Raw genomic sequence first — 22,810 nt, forward strand, 5'->3', positions numbered from 1 at the left:
TAGTAAACAGCAAAGTATAGTAAAGATCACATATGTAATACAATATAACAACAAAATATAGATATGAAAAAAAAAACACATTCACATGCATTTATGAAAACACAGGAACAAAAAACTATTTACAAAAAACTATTCACATGCAGGTCATCTAAGAGGTCCTCAGGCCATTGTCTCTGAAAAGAATCTGAAATGGAGAGCATTGCAAAATAGGTTGTAATAATACCATTATGTGATGCTTTTACACATGGCGTACATAATTAGGCCTACCTGTATTTTGCTGATTTAGGGCCAACGAATGGGTCCCCAAACATAAGGTGTTGTAGGAACCCCAGTGCCTGCGAGTAGGGGAGACCGGGGTTGGTTGGCTACAGGGGTTGGTTGGCACACCCCTGTTTTCTGGCCTCCTGTTGGTCACAGACTCACAAATGTGACATCAAAATGATCATCTTTTTGAGCTGCACTTATCTAGTTTGTTAAAACATCTGAAAATGACTCACTTTTTTGCTGAGGGCAAAATATCAGTTTTATAGTACCAAAAGTAAAAAATTGCCTCCCGCACTTAAAGTGTTATAAAATTTCTTTGGATAAAGATATTGGAAATGTGTTACTTCCAGTTTGTAGAGATAGGAGTCAGCTTCAATTTGATATGAAACTTGAAAGTCTTTGATGAGTGATGTTAACTGGGCAACATCATATATTCACAAAAGTGGGTTTGTTTTGGTCGGGGTTGGTTGGCACACTCATGTCGGGGTTGGTTGGCACACACAAACCAACCCCGATATGCAGTATACATATATTAAATGTGATTAAACATAATTTTATACAATTCAGTGCACTGAGTGCAAGAAATGGGCACATGACTTATGCAGTGAAATGGGCCACAAAGCCTACATATGCCAATACTGTAATTCCAGTGATTCTATATAGGCCTTAATGTAAATAATCTGCATCCACCCCACACAGCAAATCTAAAACACGGTGAGATGGAAATAAATAAAAATACAAAGAGGTGATATGCTATATTTAAGAATAAATTCTATGTTCATTGAATATTTTCTCTTTAAAAAAAAAAAAGCTCAAATCATTTACTGTTTGATGTTCTGTGTACGTGTTATCTTGTTCGTCGCCTTAAATGCCCTGTTTTAGTGTTATACATGCAAATATATGCATGCATATACATGCTATCTTCTTAAATTTGAATATATTATAATTAAATTTCCAATTTATTATTATATTGATTGCTTCATCCATTCATTTTTACATTGTGCCAACCAACCCCATGAAGTGTGCCAACCAACCCCGTGTCGGGGCTGGTTGGCACAAGTGCGCAGTATGATTTTATTCATAAATAAATTGATTTTAGAATATAACTGTGGACATTGAAATGTGTTTAGTTAAAGCTGACACCTTAACCTTTCATTTAATGCTGGTTTGAATATTCTCACATAAATGATGCCAGAGTGCTATGGCAAAGAGTGAAAAGTGTGCCAACCAACCCCGGTCTCCCCTACATCCTTGGGTAGTCCATTGAGTCACATAACACACCCCCAGGACAATAGTTGCATCTAAGATGGTTTTCGCCTGTGTGAAGATGATGATGCCATCTGCAACCACAAACACCTCCTCCAAGCGATCAGCCTCTATGCGCAGAACAAGCCGGGGAGCCTCCATTGCGTTTATTGATGGAACTGAGATGGTTTAGACATCCTACAAAAATATGTGCATTGAGCAGTAGCCTATTGGGACAAATTTCTGTTTAAAAAATGAGTTATGGTATGCTCAGATGTGATCTGTGGACCGGTGCAGAGTAGACTGATACAGGAGTGGGTGGAGGTTCATCAGTGAAAATGTTGCCTTAATTCCCAGAGTTTCCTTCTTCCTTTATGATTACATCAATACATGTTGTATATTGATGTGTTGATTAAAAGAAGTGATCACCACTGATGCAGAATCTGAGAAAATCTCTGGTGCCAATATGAGATTCCCTCCTGTCTCAGCCCAAACCACTTAGCCAAGATATGTTGGCTGATCTCCAAAACCATACCTTCTCCTGGCAGAGAGGAGCCTCTGTCCAGATGCTCCATATCATCTGACCTTTTTAACCTTTAGGGTACGGGAAAACATTATAGCCTAATTTCACCAAAACAAACATGCAGGAAATGGAAACCGAAAAATGATATCCCACACAAAGAAGACAAGATAGTTCAGGGGGTTCAGAAGACGGTTCACACGGTTCAGATACTTCATATTTCCCCCCTTCGAGGCTCGTGGAGTCTCAAAAAATAAAAAGATAACATACTTATTCATTACCATAATGAAAATAACAGTTCCTCTTATGCTACAGCTTAGCTCGTGCTTTGTAACAAATTTATGGAGTGTGAGAGCGAAAACCCATCAGGCAGCCATCTTACTTAAAATTTCTCTCAATCAATCTAGACAGGAAATTCTCTCACGGTCCCTCTGCCTTAGGCAACCATTAGTAGGCTACTCCAGTCCAAACCAATTAAAAAGGAGGAATTCTCAAGACTTATGATAAAGGAATAACTCAAGCAGATACAATGTGGAGAGGTTCAGATATTTCATACATCATGTAGCCTACGGGGAGTCTAGGAGTCAGGCGTAATGATGTACATGATCATATTAGCCACAATATTATTTAAAGGGATAGTTCAACATTTTGGCAAATTGGCCCATTGCCATAATCCCTGTAGTCATAGCAGTAGGTCTATTACCTTTATTTGTCGGTACAAGCTATTTTTAGAACGGCGAATAGAGCCACGAGTTGCTCAGAGCTACGCTACGGAGGCTAATGGGATTTCTTGGTTTCCCTCATCAAACTCATCAAATACACAATCCAATAACTCCAAAACGCTCTGTCGGACAAGTTGTGACCTGCACATTCACCACACTATGAGATAATAACGGAACGAGTTGTTTTTTAGGTAAATTCATGCAAAACAGCTGATGCGCATTCCTGTCCTGCATTTGCCCCGAAAACAACTCTGTGTCGTTAATGTTCCATTATTATCTCATAGCGTGGTGTCACAAGTATAGCTCTGAGCAGTTTGCGGCTCGGCTCCACCGTTAAAGGTAACAAACCCACTGATAGGGATTATGGCAATAGGCCAATTTGCCAAAAATGTTGAACTATCCCTTTAAATAAATTACTCAGTCCTAAGACAGATAGACACAGACAGAAAACACTTTGGTAAAGTCATCTTTAATTGGAGATCTAGTTCAAATCACTGAGTGATTTACATCTAACTGCTTCTACATTGTCAGTTTGTGCTGGTGGATGTTTATGTTTACTCCTGTGTGTGTTTGCAATCTTCATGTTTTCTTGGCTTTGTGTGTGTATCCTGATTCAAACAATATACCTCTGTCTTTCCCTCTTTCTCCACCTCTTCCCCAAGCCCGTCTCCTCTTTCTCTGCATGTATTCATTGCTCTTCACTTCCTCTTCTCCCCCTTTCTCTCACTTATCATCCCTTTCTCTTTCCTTCTCCCTCTATTCCACATCCCCTCCCTCCTCCTCGTCATCAGCAGCACACGCTGCAAAGTCCTTCTCAGGTAATAGACCGTATTCGTTGAGGAACGACTCCACGTCGGTTGCGAAGAAGTCTTCACTGAGGCGTTTGGTAACAGACAGGAAGTTTCCCAGCAGCTCACCTGCCTTGTACACCAGCAGGGCAGGGAGAACCTGGAAACAGATGAACAGCAAGACACATTCATTTGGAGGTTGATCATTTAACAATGATATTCATGCTATTCCAGTTTCTCCCACAGTATTACATCTACCAACCAAAGAATTTAATATGGCCTCTTAACTCAAGGGTGTGGCTCTAAACTGTACATTTGGCCAATTGTGTATGTTTTGTCTGTGAAAGCTGTCAGACGAGTCCATGGTCATCCAATTATAATGAAAAAATAGAGTAACCCACAGTAGGCTACATCCAAATGTGGTAGTTACATAACAATAATTAAATTATTAAAAAGTATTTAGTCATTTATAGCTGAATGTTACAACACTTGTCAGGCTCTCTGTTCTACCACAATGATGAGTAGAAGAGGTGTTTCTGTTATTGATGCAGCACTCACACTTCACTCATTGTTTTGGTGGAAAAAATAATAGAAACACATATCAATTGATAAAATATAATTCAACACAGCACAGGACAATAAGCTCCCATTAAGACTGAACAGAATCAGTCTGATTTCCACTGGTCCTCATCACTGTAGAATTCATGCAGGAGTTGGAGATTGGGCTCTCAGTTCTGTTTCTTTGGCTCTACCGCACATTGTTGATGCCATACAGCATGTATGTTTACACTTGTGCTCTGTGGCCTCTTTAACCTCTCTTAACCCCAGTTCTTCATTCATCTACTGCCGCTGATACTGATACGGAAATAATACTGCTGTTATTCGGATGGTAAATCGACTGCATTTTAAAGGAGACATATTATGCCCCCTTTCCACAAATTAAAATAGTTCCCAGGTGTCTGTGACATGCTTTGGTCAAAATACCCCAAGGATCAAACATCACAGCTCTTTTCATCCTCTCAAAACAGAAGTTCAGAACGGCTGGTTTCAGTGTCTGTCCCTTTAAATGCAAATCAGCCACAGCTTGCTCCGCCCCTTCTACTGGTACCAGGTAGGGGTGGGGTTATGCTAATTCGAAACCTAGTTACATCACTGGAAGACATCTGAGGGAACAGCTCATAAAACCACATGGATTTCAACCTCGGGAGCCTGAAAATTACAGATTATTTTGTCAATTCTCACATTTTGGGGCCAGAAGGCAAGACAAACACCCAAATATCTGTTAAAGAACCTTCCAAACGTGATTCCTTAATACATCCCCTTTATGAATACAGCCGTTTTTCTACCATACTGCAGTATTTTTGCTCTCCACTACAGCTCAGTCAACCATGGTAAAATATTGTGAGTGTATTAATTCCTGGTCTGGACTACATGTAATTATAATGACATGACTTTTACCATTTTTCATTTGTGCTGGTTTTTACAGTATCTTTACCTCAGCGGAGAAGCGCTCAGAAGCACCTGTTGCCACAGCGTCAATACGACAGAACTTGACACTGGAGTATTCTGAGGCCAGACAGTCCAGACATGAGTTCAGCTGCTCACAGCCTGACAACACACAAAGGATACATGCACATATTAATGAACGGTTATATTGAATTATAATAGATAAACAAGTATAAATATGTTTAATAAATGACACATTAGCACACACTCTAATGAAATAGAGCTACCTGGTCTCAATTTGTTGTTGGGTTCTTAAATGTGTTGCTGTATCGCTTGGGCGGTCCACTTCTTATAGTTTTATGGCATTCGAGACTTGTCTCTTCTATATTGTTTTGTGAAGCACTTTGTAAACTTGTGTTTTTAAAGGTGCTATATAAATAAAGTTGTTATTATTATTATTATTATTATTATTATTATTATTATTATTATTATCATCACCTGTTGTGTATCTTGCCCAATCACACAAAACAGCATTTTGGTGAACCAGCCCATTAGTACACATGAATATATGTAGTAGTATATGAGTGTTGATTGGTGACGATGAGACTATACTGTTTTCGTAATATTGTTTTTTGTTTAGACATTTGCACACACAACCTAACCTTTGACATTGTGCATGTAGACGTGGACCACCACCGGAGTCATCCGATGTTCCTTCTCTATGACCTCCAGGAAGGCGTCTCCGCTCTCCAGCTCATGGACGGTGTCAAACCGAGGGCCGAAGCTCAGGCGCTCATGCATTTCCTGCATACACTGTTTCCTGTAGCGTTTCAGGCAACGCTCATCCTCATCCTGGATCAGCTCGTACTCCTGAACACTCATCTGGAGGTAAGGAGACATCTTAGCTTAGTTTGCCTGTTTGTTGCTGAGCAATGTATTTGACCAAAGACACAGAAGCTGCTGTCGTGTGTGCACTGCAGTATGTTTATGTTCTTGTTTGGCATCACTCAATCTAAGGATATTTGAATGTTGTGTGTTGAGATGTTTCCATCCACCTTTCTGTTGAGTCTCTCCTTGTCATCGTCTCGAGGGCTGGACATCTGTCTCAGCAGCTGCCTCTTGTTTTGGGGGCTAGACTGATCCACACTGTCCAACTTGAACCTTCGCCAGTCATTGATCACACCTTTAGGGCCTGTGTGCACACACAAGTATGACTTCATAAAGACACAGGCACTAACACAAGTTAGTAAGGCCACCAAATGCATCAATCCAACAATACACATGGACACAACATCCACCAGTTCTGAGCCAAAATGGTTGAGGATAGAGAAGTTATAACATTCTTAGTAAGGCTAGACCGTAAGAAATATGTCTGACCTGTGTGATTGGCAGGTAAGTCCTCTTCTTCCTGGACAGACATCCTGCTAGTAGCCTGAAATACACAAAACACACTCACTGAATGACCTGAGCAGGCACATGAAGCAGTGGGACTATCCAATTGTCAATGCCTATGACTAAAGTGTGTGCTGACAGTATCTGAGAGTCGTCTGGTTTTATTTTATACTAGATAGCAGCAGTCCTATTAGTGTGCATTTCATTCTATATGATCTTTCATCTCAGCTGCATGATACATCTATCGGGTTAGCTTCATACAGGTTTGGGAGATAAAAGTTGAGCTTTAAAAGACAGAGACGAACCCCTGCCTGATCTGCTAGATGTTGATAATGTTCAACATAAATTCAACATAAAAAATAACCACCAAAATACAAAATGCACTTGCACACATGCAATGTCTTAGGGCTGAGAGAAATGCAGTTTTAGGAAAGAAAGAAAGAAAGAAAGAAAGAAAGAAAGAAAGAAAGAAAGAAAGAAAGAAAGAAAGAAAGAAAGAAAGAAAGAAAGAAAGAAAGAAAGAAAGAAAGAAGTATGTTTCTGCCTCAGCTATCTGAGTGTTAACAGTCACATTAATTAGTGACACATCCGAACGTGCTAAATTTAATGTGTGTACCGTATGCATGTACTCCCTGCAGCTGGACAGAAATCTGTCACAGCCACTTACTGTGAGCCAGGCTGAAGTTTACTTATCAGATTATGTGGTGATTACTAAGAGTGTGACGTGCACACATGCCTAGGACATCTTAGTGTATAGCTACAGTGTGTGCATGTGTGTGATGTGTCATTCTGTTTACCACTTTGTAAAACCTTCTTTTGTTGTGATCCTGTAATTTTAACTCGACTCGAGGAGACAATTTTTACTGTCTAATTTCATTTTTCACTGATCACTGATTAAATAGATTTTGTTTTGTGTTGTTAAATAATCCAAATGAGATTCCTTTACACAAGTGATATCTTTTTTGTCAAAGTTTGGTGAAATCATACAATAAACCAGCAGCATCACAACAGAACAGTTAGATACAGAGTAAATGAATGAACACAGTCGGAGCAAACCACTTCTGCCTACACAGATGGAGGCCATATTGAAAGCTGCTATGCTGATACAGCTTGAACTGTCTTAACACACGTCAGCCACAGCTAATTCCTACATGTCATCAAAGTGATATATGTGTTGCATTGATGGGTTTAATTAATTCAACTGCAGTTCAGAAAGTGGACTTAAGCCCTAGTGCAACAGTTTTACACATGCCAATACATGACTGAAAAGTGTAATTAAATAGAACAAGCAAATGCATTGACTGATATGTGCATATTAACAAATGATTTAACTAAAGCAATAATCATGTTTGTGTGTCTGTTTAGTCTATGATACTATTGGAAGAAATTGCAGTATATATATATATATATATATATATATATATATATATATACTCACATCAAGACTGTCACATTGTATTGCAACAGTAATTATATTAATGCCATTCTGTGCAAATGTGTTTACAACTTTTTAACGTAGTTATAGATTTATTAAAGTGAGCATCTTGCAGAAGTTTTTAAGTATTTAACTGTGGATAAACTACAAAAGTAGCTGCAGAACTGATCTGTGAGTGAAGACAAAACAGCAGCAACAAAGACACAGATGACACAAGACAAACTGCACAGATATCACCTACCTAAAACAGTCAGAGAACTGTCGCCTGTGTCTTCAGCGAAGCTTTGTGGACAGTTAGTTTCCTAGAGCTTGTTTGTTTCGTCCAACCTCTGTTGTCTTCTGTCAGTCTGGACCTTCACGGCGTAGTGTGTCCACATAGACAACTCATAGGAGAGAGGGGAACACAAGATTAGACAAGGGTGGGGAGAGGGATGAGGGAATAAGCTTTATCTTCACTGTCATCCTCATCATCATTGTCACTATAATATGATGTCTAATATGATTAGTTATAATACCAGGCTCAGTGCGATGGATTGATGACAGCAATGTAGAAACAAGTAAGAGACCATATTTTCTTAGCTTCAGCTAAGTCTACATACTCGTCTAGCAACAAGTCTCAAGAGATCTTTACCAATCTCTGTTAACAATTCAAACTACCCAGCGTATAAAGTAATTAAAGGTTTGTATTTGATCGTTTCCCTCTGTTTTATTGGAAGTGTTGATCCATAAGAAGATACTGTATATTTTAAAAACCAAAAACCATCTCAGTGCAGTTTTACATCTTCTCTCTCAGACATTACTCTGGAGTTCCAAAAACTGTGAGAGCCAATCAGGAGAGAGGAGTCTGTTAGCCTCTCCTCTGATTGGTCGACTGTTTAATGAGTGAGCTAATGATAGTTGGTAAACATCCTGAAACCACATCCTGCATGATTGAATGGTGCAAGTTCAGTTAGGCAGGGCTGAGGGCATGGACTGCTTTGTTGTTACATCACAAAATAACAGAAGTCTTGATAGCTCTTAAGGCTCAGTTCCTGAAAACTTTCTTTGTGGACTCAGGCTTTGATACTTTCACAGAATAACTATAGAACATAGAGCTGCTTTATGCTCAAAGACCACATGGATATACCTTTACACAATGTGGGACCTTTAAATTCTCCTTTACCAGCATTACAGTAACACTTTTTGCATCAATAGTTACGATCCAGTCATACAATAAGGAAAACAAAAACAAAACAATAAGGAGTGGGCCTTCTTTCATTTGGTATTTTAAACATATTTGGTGTCAGTAGCTAATATGATGAATGAATGGGTATCACAAAAAAGCCTCAGGACTATGCAAAACTGCTGCACTCTTATAAAGGAATAATTTAATAATTTGGGAACAGCTTAGTTTGTCCTTACGGTACTCACCATAACCATCTGTTAAAGAACTGTATTCAGCCTGTTGTTACACAGTGTATCCAGGAGGTGTCACTTTGTGACTAAAGTGTGAGCTGCCCTCCATCACTTCATTCAGAATAAAGGAGGTAGCAGAGGAGAATGAACATCACTCCTCTATTCTTGACACAAAAAAACAACATATTATAACTACTATATAACTTTAATATTGTCTCTTTTTTGTTTATCCTGTGGTAAAAACAAAACAAAAAAACAAAAAACACTGTCACATCTCAAGATATTTGCCTTGTTCATCACCCCACATCCAAGTGTCAACAGAAACAGTTAGGAACACTAAGTCATGAACAAACTAAACCATTTCTAAATGATAAATATGAAAATCTCTGTAAATTATCCTCTGAAATTATTACAGTCATTCAATGGTGGAGAAGAAAAACATGAGATAGCATAGGCCTATAGTTCTAATATACTAATAATAAGCTGCTGAATAACGTAAATGCACTCTGAGTGAAATTGTTGCAGTTCATTTATTCCTCTACTGCCTTTTATTAAACTTTTAACTGTATTCTAATTTATTCTTTATGGTGACATGATTTCTAATCTACTTAAAACATAGCCTATAGTTTATTATCTAGAGTACTATCTCACATAAAGGTACATGATAATGGTAGTAGCCTACCAGAAGCAGCTATGTTGGCTGTCAGTCATGTAGGTCTTATAGTACAGAGTATGGGCGGGTCATTGTTGACAGGATGGAGAGAGCACGAGAGAAGGAGAGAGAGACACAGAGGAGGAGAGGATGTGATAGGTTAGAGAGGAGCCAAACTCCAGCAGCTCCTCTGGTTTGACAACTTTTACATCCAGCTGAATAAAAAGACGCGTTAGAGCAGCGGGACACACCGGACCAGCTCTGACCTCTGACCTCTGACTTCAGCACCACACACAGGAACTCTTCACCATGCCGGTGAGACGGGGCCATGTGGCGCCACAGAACACCTTCCTGGACACCATCATCCGCAAGTTCGAGGGCCAAAGTAAGTGACGTGCTCTAATCAATTTCTAATTGTAGCCTAGGCTACTACTAGTGACAACATAAAGTAAAAACAAAGGAGCTGGTTGTTTTCGTTTTAGCTGCAGCACAGACACGAGAGGAGAAGACGACTCAGAAGAAATGATCTTCTAATGCTACACAGCGGCTACACACTTTGCTTAAGTCTATGCTAGTCATCATACAAACAAGTGCAAAGTAGCCAAAGTAAGTTGAAACCTTTTTAGATAGCAGACACAGAAATACATTAGGATATGACATTACATAAAAATAGCATTTAAATGTTGTAAAAAATAAAATAAAAATAAAAAAGTTTTTTGGGGGGTCACATACCATTCAGGACTTCAGTAGACAGATTTAAAAATCTATCCTTCAACACACAGGATGTCAGTGCAGTGATTGAAGGACTGGTGCAATGTGCCCCACATCTGTCAGGGACGACTCTGATTGGTAACACTTTATAATAAGTGCACACTATTAAGCATTAGTTAAGCATTAATAACTACTGAGTTCTTCATTTATAACGCATGAATAATATAAATACAGTTAGTGCTTATCCATGATGAGCAAAACATGTGTTATAAATGATTAATTCAGTATTTAAAGCTTAACTAATGCAGTGTGTACTTATTATGAAGTGTTATCCTCTGATTTAGTGAGACCAGGGAACACACCACTGTCTTTTCTGTAGACTGGTGTATGTTGTTGAGACAGACTTCTCATTCACATTATGTTTTTAGTCGCCTCATGTTGTAGCTGTTGAACTGAGGTCAGAGTCCATAAGATGTGTGGTTTGATTTGTAAAGCTCATTGCCATGGATTCAATGAGGGCACAGACTGATTCTTCAGTTTATTGTGTGTTCACATCCTTGATTTGCTCAGTGAATGTGGTCAGGTGGTGATTCTGTAGACACTGTGTGTCATCTGCACGTTTATAGATAAAGATGTAATGAATATTTGTGTGCAGTCTAATCAGCTGATTTGAATCAGCTGTGTGTGACCAGCTGCAGTAACAGTCACCATGGCGATGGTAACTCTTTAATTTCAGCTGGTTCAAGTATTGATTAGGCTGAAAGACACTGTTCATCCATACTCTGGCTTATATCTCAAAGAGCACAACTCCTGTCATCTAAAGACTGATGCTATCTGAGAGAGGAGAGTCTGCTAAAATGGGAAAATGGGAGGTAGAGAAATGATAAAATGCCTTTCTTATTGTTCAAGAAGTTCATGCTGCTAAACCAGAGCAAACAGTAAAGCTAATACTTCTTTAAAACAGAAGAAAACTTAAATAACTTGTCACCCTCTGAACTGACAGCCATACAGTGGCATGCTGGTCAAAACTTCTGTCAAAATGACAGAAAAGGAAAAGGGCAGGTTTGCATAGTAGCTTGTAGGGTGGAATTCACAGGCTAATCAGTTCAGCATCATGTTGCTAATTTTCTATACAAATAAAAAATGATCAAATAATAATACATTGAGTAATAACATAGAATAAATCATTCACATTTGGGGTCATCTTTAAAAAGGACTTGATGTCATCACACTTTTATTTAAGTATTTTGCATATTTGTAAGCCCTGTACGTATCTCAGTCCATACACCCAAAGTGGACTGTGTATATTTTTTCTCTGGCATTATGTTATTTTAAAAAGCAGTATAACGACTAATTATAATATTTGTTATAACTATGACTAAAGTAGTAAAGAATCCTGAGAAATGAGATCAGGACAATGAACACTTCCATCCTCCATGTGTCGTCCAAGATAATATGGATCTCTATGTACAAGTGTGCTGTGTAGATATTTTGCATGTGGTTAATTGATTTCAGTTGTGATATCCTCTTTTTCTTTCCTCTACAGATCGAAAGTTTGTCATCGCCAACGCGCAGGTGGAGAACTGTGCCATCATTTTCTGTAACGACGCCTTCTGTGGGATGTGTGGTTACACCCGGGCTGAGGTGATGCAGAAACCCTGCACCTGTAGCTTCCTGTATGGACCTCACACCAGGAGACCGGCCGTGGCCCAGATGGCTAAAGCTCTGCTGGGAGTCGAGGAGAGAAAGGTGGAGATTTCCCTCTACACTAAAGATGGTACGGCCCTGTCAGATCAAACCAATCTGACATTCGTTATTAATTGTGGCAAGATTTATGAACTTGAATGTTGGATTGTAGGCTGTACCCTAATTTCCAGTCAATTCATGTACCCACAGGTAATAATCAGGTTGTAGATGCATCATAAAGATGATTGAAGATCTGAATTCATTTGCAAATTAGACGTCGCAGTTTTTGAGTTTTAATGAATTTGCAATCAGTTATTACAGGGCGAAGATTAATTAGCACAAATGACAATGTTATAAATACTTTCTGAACCTCTTTTATGTCTGATAATATTGCCCAGCTGTGATTTTATGATACTCTATCTACACATCTGCTCCACATGGCAGGATGACATGACGATGACACATTTTCCAGAACCAACAGAGCTGCGAATGAGGAGGGGCCATTTGGTTTCACAATTTGTTTTTCTACATTCAGTATTCCAGTAGCAAAGGCTCTCATCTTTTAAAGGGATATTTCAACATTTTGGCAAATTGGCCCATTGCCTTAACCCCTATAGTCTTATGAGTAGGTTTGTTATGTTACGGAGGCTCATGGAATTTCTTGGTTTCCCTTCGGGAATTATGTATACACGATTATACCTTGTGACCTTTTTATCAAAGACCCAGAGCTTTTGTAAAGCTTGTTAATAATTCAGAATACTAATTGAACTGTGTCTTACACTGATTCTGCTCCAACAATCAGTCACACAACATTTTCTGTTAGATTTATGAAAATGACTTTTACTTTTAAAACCAGGAGCACAATATTCTCTGGAGTCTCCAAAGCAACAGTTTGTCAAGTTTGGCACAAAGCCGACAAAACTCAACTGGCCTGTGCAAACTCTCTCCTTCCACTAAGTGTATTCATTTATGTTTTCTCACCTCTCCCAGACTGACTGAAAAATGATCCAGGTTACAGAGGAGCAGCCACATGCTTTGCTCTTCCAACCTGAACGTTTTCATATGTGAAGAAGTATGAAAACCTGAGGTATATAAGACACACGACATGTGATCTATGCAAATACAGGCAGGGATGAAACCGCCTGGAGGACAGCTGGGAGTTAATGGTGGAATGTCAGGAAGGAAGAGCACGGTAGAGGATGAGTGATAAATAGAGAGAGAGAGAGTGTGTGTGTGTGTGTGTGTGTGTGTGTGTGTGTGTGTGAGAGAGAGGGCTCAATAATCTTTTAGCTCTTTCCATTAATCTCTAATCCGCGAGTTTATCATTTCTTTGAGCTGATATGGTGCTTATGCTCTAATGAAAACTATGATCCTATTTCCTCATTGTCTCTAAAGACCCACTCCGACCTTCACTATGACTTCTACACACACACACACACACACACAGTTACAAAATAGGTTCATCCTCACACTGTGAGCTGACACTGAGACTTAATCGTGACCTTTTTGAAAACTAAATGACTGATGTTGTCATTTTTCTTGGGAGGCCTCTCTGCTGATTGGTTCACTCCAGCTCTTCTGTTACACCTCTGTAGCAATGATACACAATCTCTCTCTCTTTTGCTGCAGAGCGACAGCAGTTCTCACACACAGACAACCAGTCAGGAAAACTTAAACACAGGTATTTTAACATTTGTGAGCAGTGGAGGATATCTGGGCTGCAATAGGATTTTTCTCCTCAGTCCACTTATAATAAGCTTTACCAAATGTAAAAAGGGTGAAGTTACTATAAGCTAACTGGCTAATAATGACTGATACATCACATATACTGGCAATAGTCTGTATGTGTGTGTGCGTGTGTGTTTAAGTGTGAGATTGTCTGTGTTTGCAGCAGATGGTCTTCCAGTCAATAATTCTGATATCATTGTTAAGGTAGAACGTCACTACGCTAATCCATTACACACACACACACACACACACACACACTGCCGTGCACTCACCCATTCATGGAGCCCTGTTTCAGTAGAAGCCAGGGAACATTCTGTATGTATAATAAATCTGTTCTGAATGAAACATAATGTACATGAAATCATCCAGTCACATTATGAAGGCAACAGTTTGTTTGCCCATAAAGTTGGTTTTCAGAATTCAGACACATTCCTCGTTTTATTCCTATTTATACACATCAGTAATCTCCTTTGACCAGGTGTAATGATTACTTGCAATGATGAGTGAATAAATTACATTGTCACAATATAGGCCAGTTAGCCTAGAAATCTAGACGCACCCTAGCGACAGCAAATATATTTGCTCCGTAGGTGGGTCTAGAAACGAGCCATAGGAACTTTTTGAGTCGCGAACACCGTTTGTGTTCACCAATCACAGCGCTCTATCTGTTTAGAGAGTCGTTGGGCGGGCTTAACGCGATGACGACATACATTTTAATTGGCTTGTCAGGCTAACGCCATCCTGCTCTTTGCTCTGATTAGTCGTAGCGCTACCCTATTGCGTGCAGAGGCAGTTTGAAAGACAGCCCCCTGGATTGAGCCGAGGTCTACCGGTCGTTGCCAGACTATACATTTTTAATGATATAGTCTGGCTTGTGAGGCTATATATATTTTATTCCAACTTTATGGGCAACAGTGTAGTTATAGTAGCATGCACTTATATACTGAGGAACTAGAATCATCGGTTTGATCCACAGCTCCTCTGTCATGTCTAAGACCCTGGACCCAAAACTGCCCCTCCTGGGGCGCCAAAAAGGGGAGAAAAAGGAAAATTCCAATACTGACCAAAAAAGATGACACCAAGTTATTAACTTATAATCACACATATATTTAATTTACAATGTAATGGTAACACTAACTTTAGGTTTTTTTGAAACATTTCTTGAGTCCTCCTACTAACCACTAAAGGTCAGTTTAAACCATAAGAATAATAATTACTTTTTTTTTTTTTTTTTTTTAAGTATATTTTTTGGCCTTTTTGCCTTTATTGGATAGCACACAGTGAGATAGACAGGAAAGGGGGAGGCAAAGAGAGGGGGAATGACATGCAGGAAAGGTCTGCCCGACGCGGGATTCGAACCGGGGACGCCTGCGTTGAGGACTGTAGCCTCTACATGGAGCGGCCGCTTTAACCACTGCGCCACGTACCGCCCCAAATAATAATTACTTTTTTAATCCCCAAAGGGAAATTAATTTGTCTGTCAGCTCATCTAGCTCTCATTAGAGATGGCCTTTTCATTTTTTTTTTAATGAGTTTGAGTCTTAAATATATATATATATATATATATATATATATATATATATATATATATATATATATATATATATATATATTGAGGAGCAACCTCATTTACAATATAGCTGAGACAAAACACAAAATATTTGAAGACAACAGAAAACACAAATCGTTTGAAACATACATAAGCATATCTGAAATACCAAAAAGTAAAAGTGACACCACCAGTGATGTGTTTTGAATGGTGAGTACGATTGGCTACATAACTGCTGTCCATTATGATAGTATGAATTCAGATCAAAACATTAACAAGTCAGTCATAGTGCTATGTTTTACTAAGCATCAGAGGTCAGTTGAAGTTAAAGCAGATAACAGCGGCACGGCCGTTTCGGCTAATGCTGTGTTCAAGGCAGGCTTTTGAAACCGTAAGTTACAGCTTCAAGTCACAACTACGACTTGGTAGCGTTCCAGGTAACCCGTAGCTCGTGTTTTTACCGTCCTGTTGTCTGTGAAAGTTCCCTATAACGGCCACTCGTAACTTCCGACCCGTGAACTCGTACCAGATCGAACTGGTATGACTTCACAGGAAGGAAAAACACAAAGTACGAGTTTCCTTGAACGCACCATGAGTTAGCAGCCCCCGCCCTTGTCAGGCATCAATTGGTCCTCGTGCTACGTCACCACATTCACGCGCATCCCTTGGCTGCACACACAGCCCTTCATGCCGTTCTCTCCCCTCATTGGATAACACTTGTATCCCACAAGGAAAATTTTCTCCTCGGGTTACAGCAGAGCAGAGTGACGGAGAGACTCGTGTTTAGGCTGAAATACTTCATGTAAGTGATTGCTGACGGAAAATAGGACTATTTAGGACTTAAATTAACAAAAACATTCCACTGATATCTGCTTTAAGTAAGACACTGATAAATGTAATTAGCAGCACCCACACCATAGTCACACATAATACTGGATTCTGACTGGAATCTTAAAACCTCATCATAAGCTTCCTATAGGCTACATGTTGGAACAGTCAAGGACATTACTGTACATAACGCTGAAATGACTGACATGAAGGAGGGGAGGACTACACAGACACACACACTCCAACTGCTTGGCTCACTGTGGATTAGTCCTTACATAAATACTGATAATGTGCAGTATCCACAGAGTTTGAACTGGTAATTTGATCCAGTAGCAAACAAACAAAGTTTCCCCCAGGAGACGAGAGACAAGAGGAGACAATGTGGATGTTTGGCTCTCACACTCTCTGCCATCTTGACAGGTAGTGTAGCCAAATTCTGCCAAAAGATGAAGGGTGATGTTCAGACAACTGCCACAAGTGTAGCTAATAGATTTTTTTCCCCCTTAAACTTTTTTTTGCTATTGATGATGACAGATGTCCAATAGGTGAACTGCCCTGTCGTATCTGGCCATCTGAACATTAATCTTTTCTGAACTTGACTGAATTTCCCTACTCCTCTCTTAAAGGTATAGTATGTAGGAATTCCCCCCATCTAGCGGTGCGGTTGCATATCGGAACGTATTCTGGATGTTGCATTCACGTGAAATCGGGCAGACGTCAGACAGACAACAGACGCTGCATGTAACAGGATAAACAAGCCTCTATGTAAAAAAGTGGTCCGCCAGCACGAGGCAAAACAATACAGGTGTGACAATATGTTGTCATGGTGATGTCGTATTGTTTACCTGACCCGCGTTTTACCGTCTTTCTCTCGTCGAGTAAAATGACATCTGGTTGGTTTGCCAACGGCCGTCTGCCTGACTGCACCTGAATTCAACATCAGTGCCTCCGTCCTTCCTCACACTACACAGTGGTGACAGTTTTAACTGGTGCTACCTGGAAAACTTTCTCCCCGAGCCGACAGCTCCGCTGAGTTTCCGTGGTTACCTACAGTCACGCTGCCACTCAAGGTAAAAAATGGCGATGCACACATTACACACTGAGGCTTTAAAGGGCAGTGTACTCCAAGAACACCACTTTAAAGTGACATTACTTACTTCCTAATTACTTATCGTCTTTCGGATAAGGAAATGATTAAGTTGATCATGCTCTTCTCTCCCCCTCCATCATCTGTCTCTTGGGTAATGTGCATTCACATTAGCTACTGAGCTGCCAGCAGTGTGGAGGCTCAAACCTCTGGTGTAATATGAATGAATAAGTTTTGAAAGGTACATGTAGTTGTTATAATAATGGAAATAACATAATGAGCAGCACATTAATCACCTGTCTTGTGTCGCCATCTAGAGGAAATATGCAGAATTACATCACTAGTTTACCTAAACTGGTTCTCCTCCTGTTCTTGTTAAAGGGATAGTTCAACATTTTTGGCAAATTGGCCCATTGCCATAATCGCTATGGTCATAGCAGTAGGTTTGTTACCTTTATTTGTCAGTGTAAGCTATTTTTAGAACGGCGGAGCGCATTCGCGACCTGCTCAGAGCAACGCTACGGAGGCTAATGGGATTTCTTGGTTTCCCTCATCAAACTCATCAAAGACACAATCCAACAACTCCAAAACGCTTTTGTGGACAAGTTGTGACCTGCACATTCACCACACTATGAGATAATAATGGAACGTTACGAGACAGAGTTGTTTTCGAGGTAAATACAGAGACTGCTTGCCGGAAACTGTCCCTGAAGGCAACGCACATCAGCGGTTTTGCATGAATTTACTGTACCTCTAAAACAACTCCATCAAAATATTGAACTATTCCTTTAATGTAATTAGTTAGTATTGTGTGTGTGCATGTGTACACCGGCCCACTCTTACAGTATAATATTTTGCTAAGAGGGTTTCTGTGATTTTGGAGCATTGTAGAAGTGTGTGTGAATGTGTGTCTTTATATTGTTTCATTTTTTGTGCTCATTTTCTATTATGATACTTTTGATGACTAAACTCTTGTTTCTGTATTTTGGTTGGTAATAACTTAAGGATCCCCTCGAAAATTAGATCTCAAGGGGCTATCCTTTGAAAATAAAGTCATGAAGTCACATGTCTATGTTAAGAGACATTAGTTTATTTAGTGTACTCAGTTGTTATGATACACACAACATAAGACTGTGTAATAATGTGAGATTGTACTGCTGTTTGTATAGATGCAGTATCTTGTTTTCACCACAGTGAGTCGTAAGTGTAAAGGCCAGAAGCTCATGCTGTGTCATCACGTTTTGTTTAGGTGTTGTTTGTCTGTACTGTGGACAGGGAGTTCATTCCTCCATGACTCAAGAAATATGTGAAGTTGTGCTAGTCTCAAATAAATACGCTAAAAGAAGCTAAAGTATATCTTGGTCTCGCGAGTAAAAGCAGTCTAAATGAATTCTTCTCTTCTCTGTCTGTGTTGCTGCAGGAGTTTGTTTCAACTGTGAAATAGATGTGGTCCCGGTGAAGAACGAGGACGGCCTGGTCATCATGTTTATTCTCAACTTTGAGCTCCCCACTGACCCCAGACCAGCCAACACCTCTCCAGACAGAGATCTCAGCAGAGTTCTGCGGATCCCCTGGATGAACATGGGTACATTTTGTTAACACTTCCATTAATTAATTCAGAAATACAACTAAATGAAAACACAAGTTTAGAATTGATAAGCGCCAGTTTTTTGAAGCACATATAATAGACATTTGAGCACGTCTCAATGATCTTCTTCACGGTGCATATAACTTGCAACAATATTGTCATAGAAACCTGATTCATTTTCCCATGAAATTGCTGTTAATTAACATATTGCATAATTTCTGTAGAATTCAGTTTCAGCCTTAAACAAAAGATGAAGTTGCAGTTCAAGATACTTTATTAATCCATAAAGGAAACTGTAGTGTTACAGCAGCAGCATCTCATACAGACACAAAAAACAACCATTACAACAACAACCATGGGATATTATAAGTTGATATGGATATTTATGTACTATATATGTTTTGTATATTTTATGTATGTAGCAACGGTACTTTATCAATATGGATACAGTATTCATGTAGTATATGTTTTATATATTTGTATATGTTTATTGATTTGGATTTATTATTATTTATGTAGTAGATAGATAGATACTAGATAGATAAACCATGATGAGTAGAAAGGGGTGGGAGTTTTTAAAAAAAGTGCGTACTTCCCACTCCTTTTTCGAACATGTGCATACATGATTTGATGATGCTTATTATTAATTTTTGTTTTTTCATATATATATATATATAGAGGGAAAGGCGAAATACAGTGCACCTCCGGTTCTATATAAAGTGCATACACAATTCATTTTTCCCAATGTTCAATACATACAGTATCTCCAACTCAAGTCTTAAAGGGATAGTTAAACATTTTGGCAAATTCGCCCATTGCCATAATCCCTATAGTTTTAGAAGTAGGTTCATTACCTTTAATTGTCGGTGCAAGCTGTTTTTAGAACGGCGGAGCAGAGACGTGAGCTGATGTTCAGCTAATGCAATGGAGGCGCACAGTACTTTATCTGTCCCTCATCAAACTCATCAAATACACAATCCAGCAACTTCAAAACGCTGTCGTGGAGAGGTTGAACCTGCACATTCACCACCCTATGAAATAATAATGTAACATTACGAGACAGAGTTCTTTTCGGTGCAAATGCATAGACCTACTCCTATGACTATAGGGATTATGGCGATATGCCAAGTTGTTGAAATATCCCTTTAAAACAAAAGTAAGTTTCTCCATGCAATAAATGTCTTTCACCATCCCGCTCCACTAGTCCAGTGTTGGAGCATCAACTTGCAACTATTATCTGGTTATAGCTTTCCTGCTTGACAGAAGTATCTTTAACAAGTGTGGCCTCTTCTTTCTGAAGTCATCACTGTCTTCCTCCTGTTCTCCACCCAGCTTGGCCACAGCGTGTGCGTCTCCTGGTCCGCTCCCTCTGCCCCAGAGCAGGTGTCCCATCGCAGGACACAGAGCTGGGTTCCCCCTGCGCCGACCTCCTCCCCCTCGGACATGAGTCCGTGGCCCTGGACAAGCTGCTGTCCTTCCCTGAGAGACAACAGCTGGAGGAGGCAGGAGCCGGGCCGCTGCTCTGGGACGACGAAGACGAGGAAGAAATGAGAGGAGGAGAGAGGGAAGACAGGAAGAGGGGAGATGGAGGCGATGCTGATGAGCCTCTGATAGATACAAAAGCAGCAGGAGGAGGAGGAGGAGGAGGAGGAGGAGGAGGAGGGAGGAGAGGTGCACGGCTCCACAGTCTGCCCACAGCTCCCACCTCTGCACCCCCCACAGTGGCCCTGCCCCTCGCCTGCTCACATGCTCCACCCAGGTGATTGTATTTTAACAAGCAGTAAATTAACATGAAATAAGCAATGATGCTTTTTTTTCTTTACAAATTTATTTTGGAGTTGTAATTCATTGTAAACAAAGTCTAAAGTCATATTTTATTCACATTTTTAGAAAGACAGACTCAGCACAGTTAACAAAAAAATGTATATCCCTTGTTACTTTTACAACCTTTAGTTTTAAAATTCCTATTTCTTATTTGAAGATGCAAATGTGCCATAAAAAAAAAACATAATAGGCAAGGTCATGGGAAATAAAAATGCAACAATAATTGTTAACACTTTACAATAAGAGTCCCTTAATTAACATTAGTTAGTACATTATTAAGCATTAATATATAAACTAATGTGTTAATTAATGGTGAATAATGCATACATAATGATAACAAATTACATTATTCAACTTTTATTATTACTTAATAATTTATTAAAGCAGAAGTAAGCGATCCGGTCGTTTTGGTAATGCTGCGTTCCAGGTAGGCTTTTGAAACCGTAAATTACAGCTTCAAGTCACAACTTACGACTTTGTAGCGTTTCAGGCAACCCACTCGTGTTTTTCCGACCTGTTTTACCTGTGAAAGTCACTATAACGGCCACTCGTAACTTCCGACCCGTGAACTCGTACCAGATCGAACTGGTACGACTTCACAGGTCGGAAAAACACGAGTTACGAGTTGCCTTGAACGCACCGTAACAGTCCTCGTCCCTACGTCACCACATTCACGCGCATCCCTTGGCTGCACACACAGCCCTGCATGCCGTTCTCTCTCCTCATTGGATAAAAACTGTAGGATACGAGAAAAGTTTTCTCCTCGGCTCAGAGCAGAGCAGAGTGACTGATAGACCCGTGTTTCGGTCCAAACACTCTATGTAAGTGATTGCTGTCGGAAGATATAACTATTTAAGACTTATATTAACACAAATATATCGCTTACTTAACTAACTTTGAGTAATAAACATTAATTAACTGCTTACTAATAGGCTACATTAATGAATGTGTTTCCTAATCCTAATAATGATTGTTAATATATCTGTAAACAGTTAATTAATGCTTAATAATGTACTAACTAAATGTTAATTAAGGGACCCTTATTGTAAAGTGTTACCCAATAATTAAATGAGGATAATCAAACTTGCATCCAAATAAATCCATGAAACCAACACTAGGTGGTGACACTCTGGTACTGGGCTGTGGGCTGGGAGCAGTGATGGAGTGATGGGGTTTGTACCTTCTGTGCAGGAGAGAGGAGAGAAGGAGAGGAGCAGGTGAGGATGACTGTCCTCTTCACATTCACCCTCCCTCCAGCAGCTTCGACAGCAGCTGTGGCAGTTTAAAGCACTCCTCATCAGTGGACGATATCAAGAGTGGGCAGAGCTACTGGGAGAAGAGGCTGCAGCTGAGACACAGCTGCACAGGTGATGATTTAATACAGTCTAACACCCCACCCCCACCTCATATTGTGGTTATATTCCAATCTGAAAGTGGCCTGAAAGTATGTCTTTAGCTCTGCTGAGTTTTGCTATTGATACACACAGCATTACTTAGCAGTAACAGCTTTTTACTTTTTGTCTAGACATTTCAAACATTTCAAATATAGTTTCTTTACTCAGTGGAATTTAAGAACTTAGAAAATTTGGGAAGTATAGAAAATATACAGTCAAAGGTTTGGACACGCCTTCTCATTCAATGTTTTTTCTTTATTTTTATAACTTTCCACATTGTAGATCCAAACTGAAGACATCAAAACTATGAAGGAACATAAGGAATTATGTAGCTAGCTAGTAAACATAGCAGTGTTAAACAAAGAAGAGTATGTTTTATATATTACTATGAAGTAGCCATGTTTTGCTTTGATGGCAGCTTTTTGCACACCTTTGATCCCTTTTGGCTGTCCATATTATGTTCCTTCATACTTTTGATGTCTTAAGTATGAATCTACAATGTAGAAAGTAGAAAAGGAGAAACTCAAACCGATATGGTTTTGAGTTTGTCAGTATG

At 39.6% G+C, this 22,810-nt stretch overlaps 2 protein-coding genes across 2 annotated transcripts in view; one reads left to right on the top strand and one right to left on the bottom strand.

Moving 5' to 3' along the window:
• Positions 1-3,397: 3,397 nt before the first annotated feature.
• pdca (phosducin a) lies at positions 3,398-6,463 on the bottom strand. Its single transcript, XM_085804852.1, has 5 exons — positions 6,363-6,463; positions 6,041-6,177; positions 5,648-5,867; positions 5,035-5,147; positions 3,398-3,699 (listed from the first exon to the last, which is right to left on the bottom strand). The coding sequence occupies exons 1-5, from the start codon at positions 6,403-6,405 to the stop codon at positions 3,508-3,510; spliced, it is 705 nt and encodes a 234-aa protein (XP_085660978.1). The 5' UTR covers positions 6,406-6,463; the 3' UTR covers positions 3,398-3,507.
• A 3,664-nt stretch (positions 6,464-10,127) lies between these two features.
• LOC146970607 (voltage-gated inwardly rectifying potassium channel KCNH6-like) overlaps positions 10,128-22,810 on the top strand; it is a 28,379-nt gene continuing 15,696 nt past the window's right edge. The window contains exons 1-5 of the mRNA XM_085804423.1: positions 10,128-10,244; positions 12,117-12,347; positions 18,869-19,033; positions 20,369-20,795; positions 22,052-22,227. Of these exons, the coding sequence (XP_085660549.1) occupies positions 10,169-10,244; positions 12,117-12,347; positions 18,869-19,033; positions 20,369-20,795; positions 22,052-22,227 (1,075 nt within the window). The 5' untranslated portion in view covers positions 10,128-10,168. The remainder of the gene's footprint in view (positions 10,245-12,116; positions 12,348-18,868; positions 19,034-20,368; positions 20,796-22,051; positions 22,228-22,810) is intronic.

This window comes from Trachurus japonicus, chromosome 17, assembly GCF_045865225.1.
Source record: "Trachurus japonicus isolate A0001 chromosome 17, Traja_1.0".
In the NCBI taxonomy this organism is placed as follows: Eukaryota; Metazoa; Chordata; class Actinopteri; order Carangiformes; family Carangidae; genus Trachurus; species Trachurus japonicus.

Coding starts and splice junctions, on each gene's coding strand:
- pdca (XM_085804852.1), bottom strand. CDS start 6,405: ATGTCTGTCCAGGAAGAAGAGGACTTACCTGCCAATCACACAG. Junction 6,178..6,362: donor CTTACCTGCCAATCACACAG/GTCAGACATATT, acceptor GTGTGCACACAG/GCCCTAAAGGTGTGATCAAT. Junction 5,868..6,040: donor AGGAGAGACTCAACAGAAAG/GTGGATGGAAAC, acceptor CCTTACCTCCAG/ATGAGTGTTCAGGAGTACGA.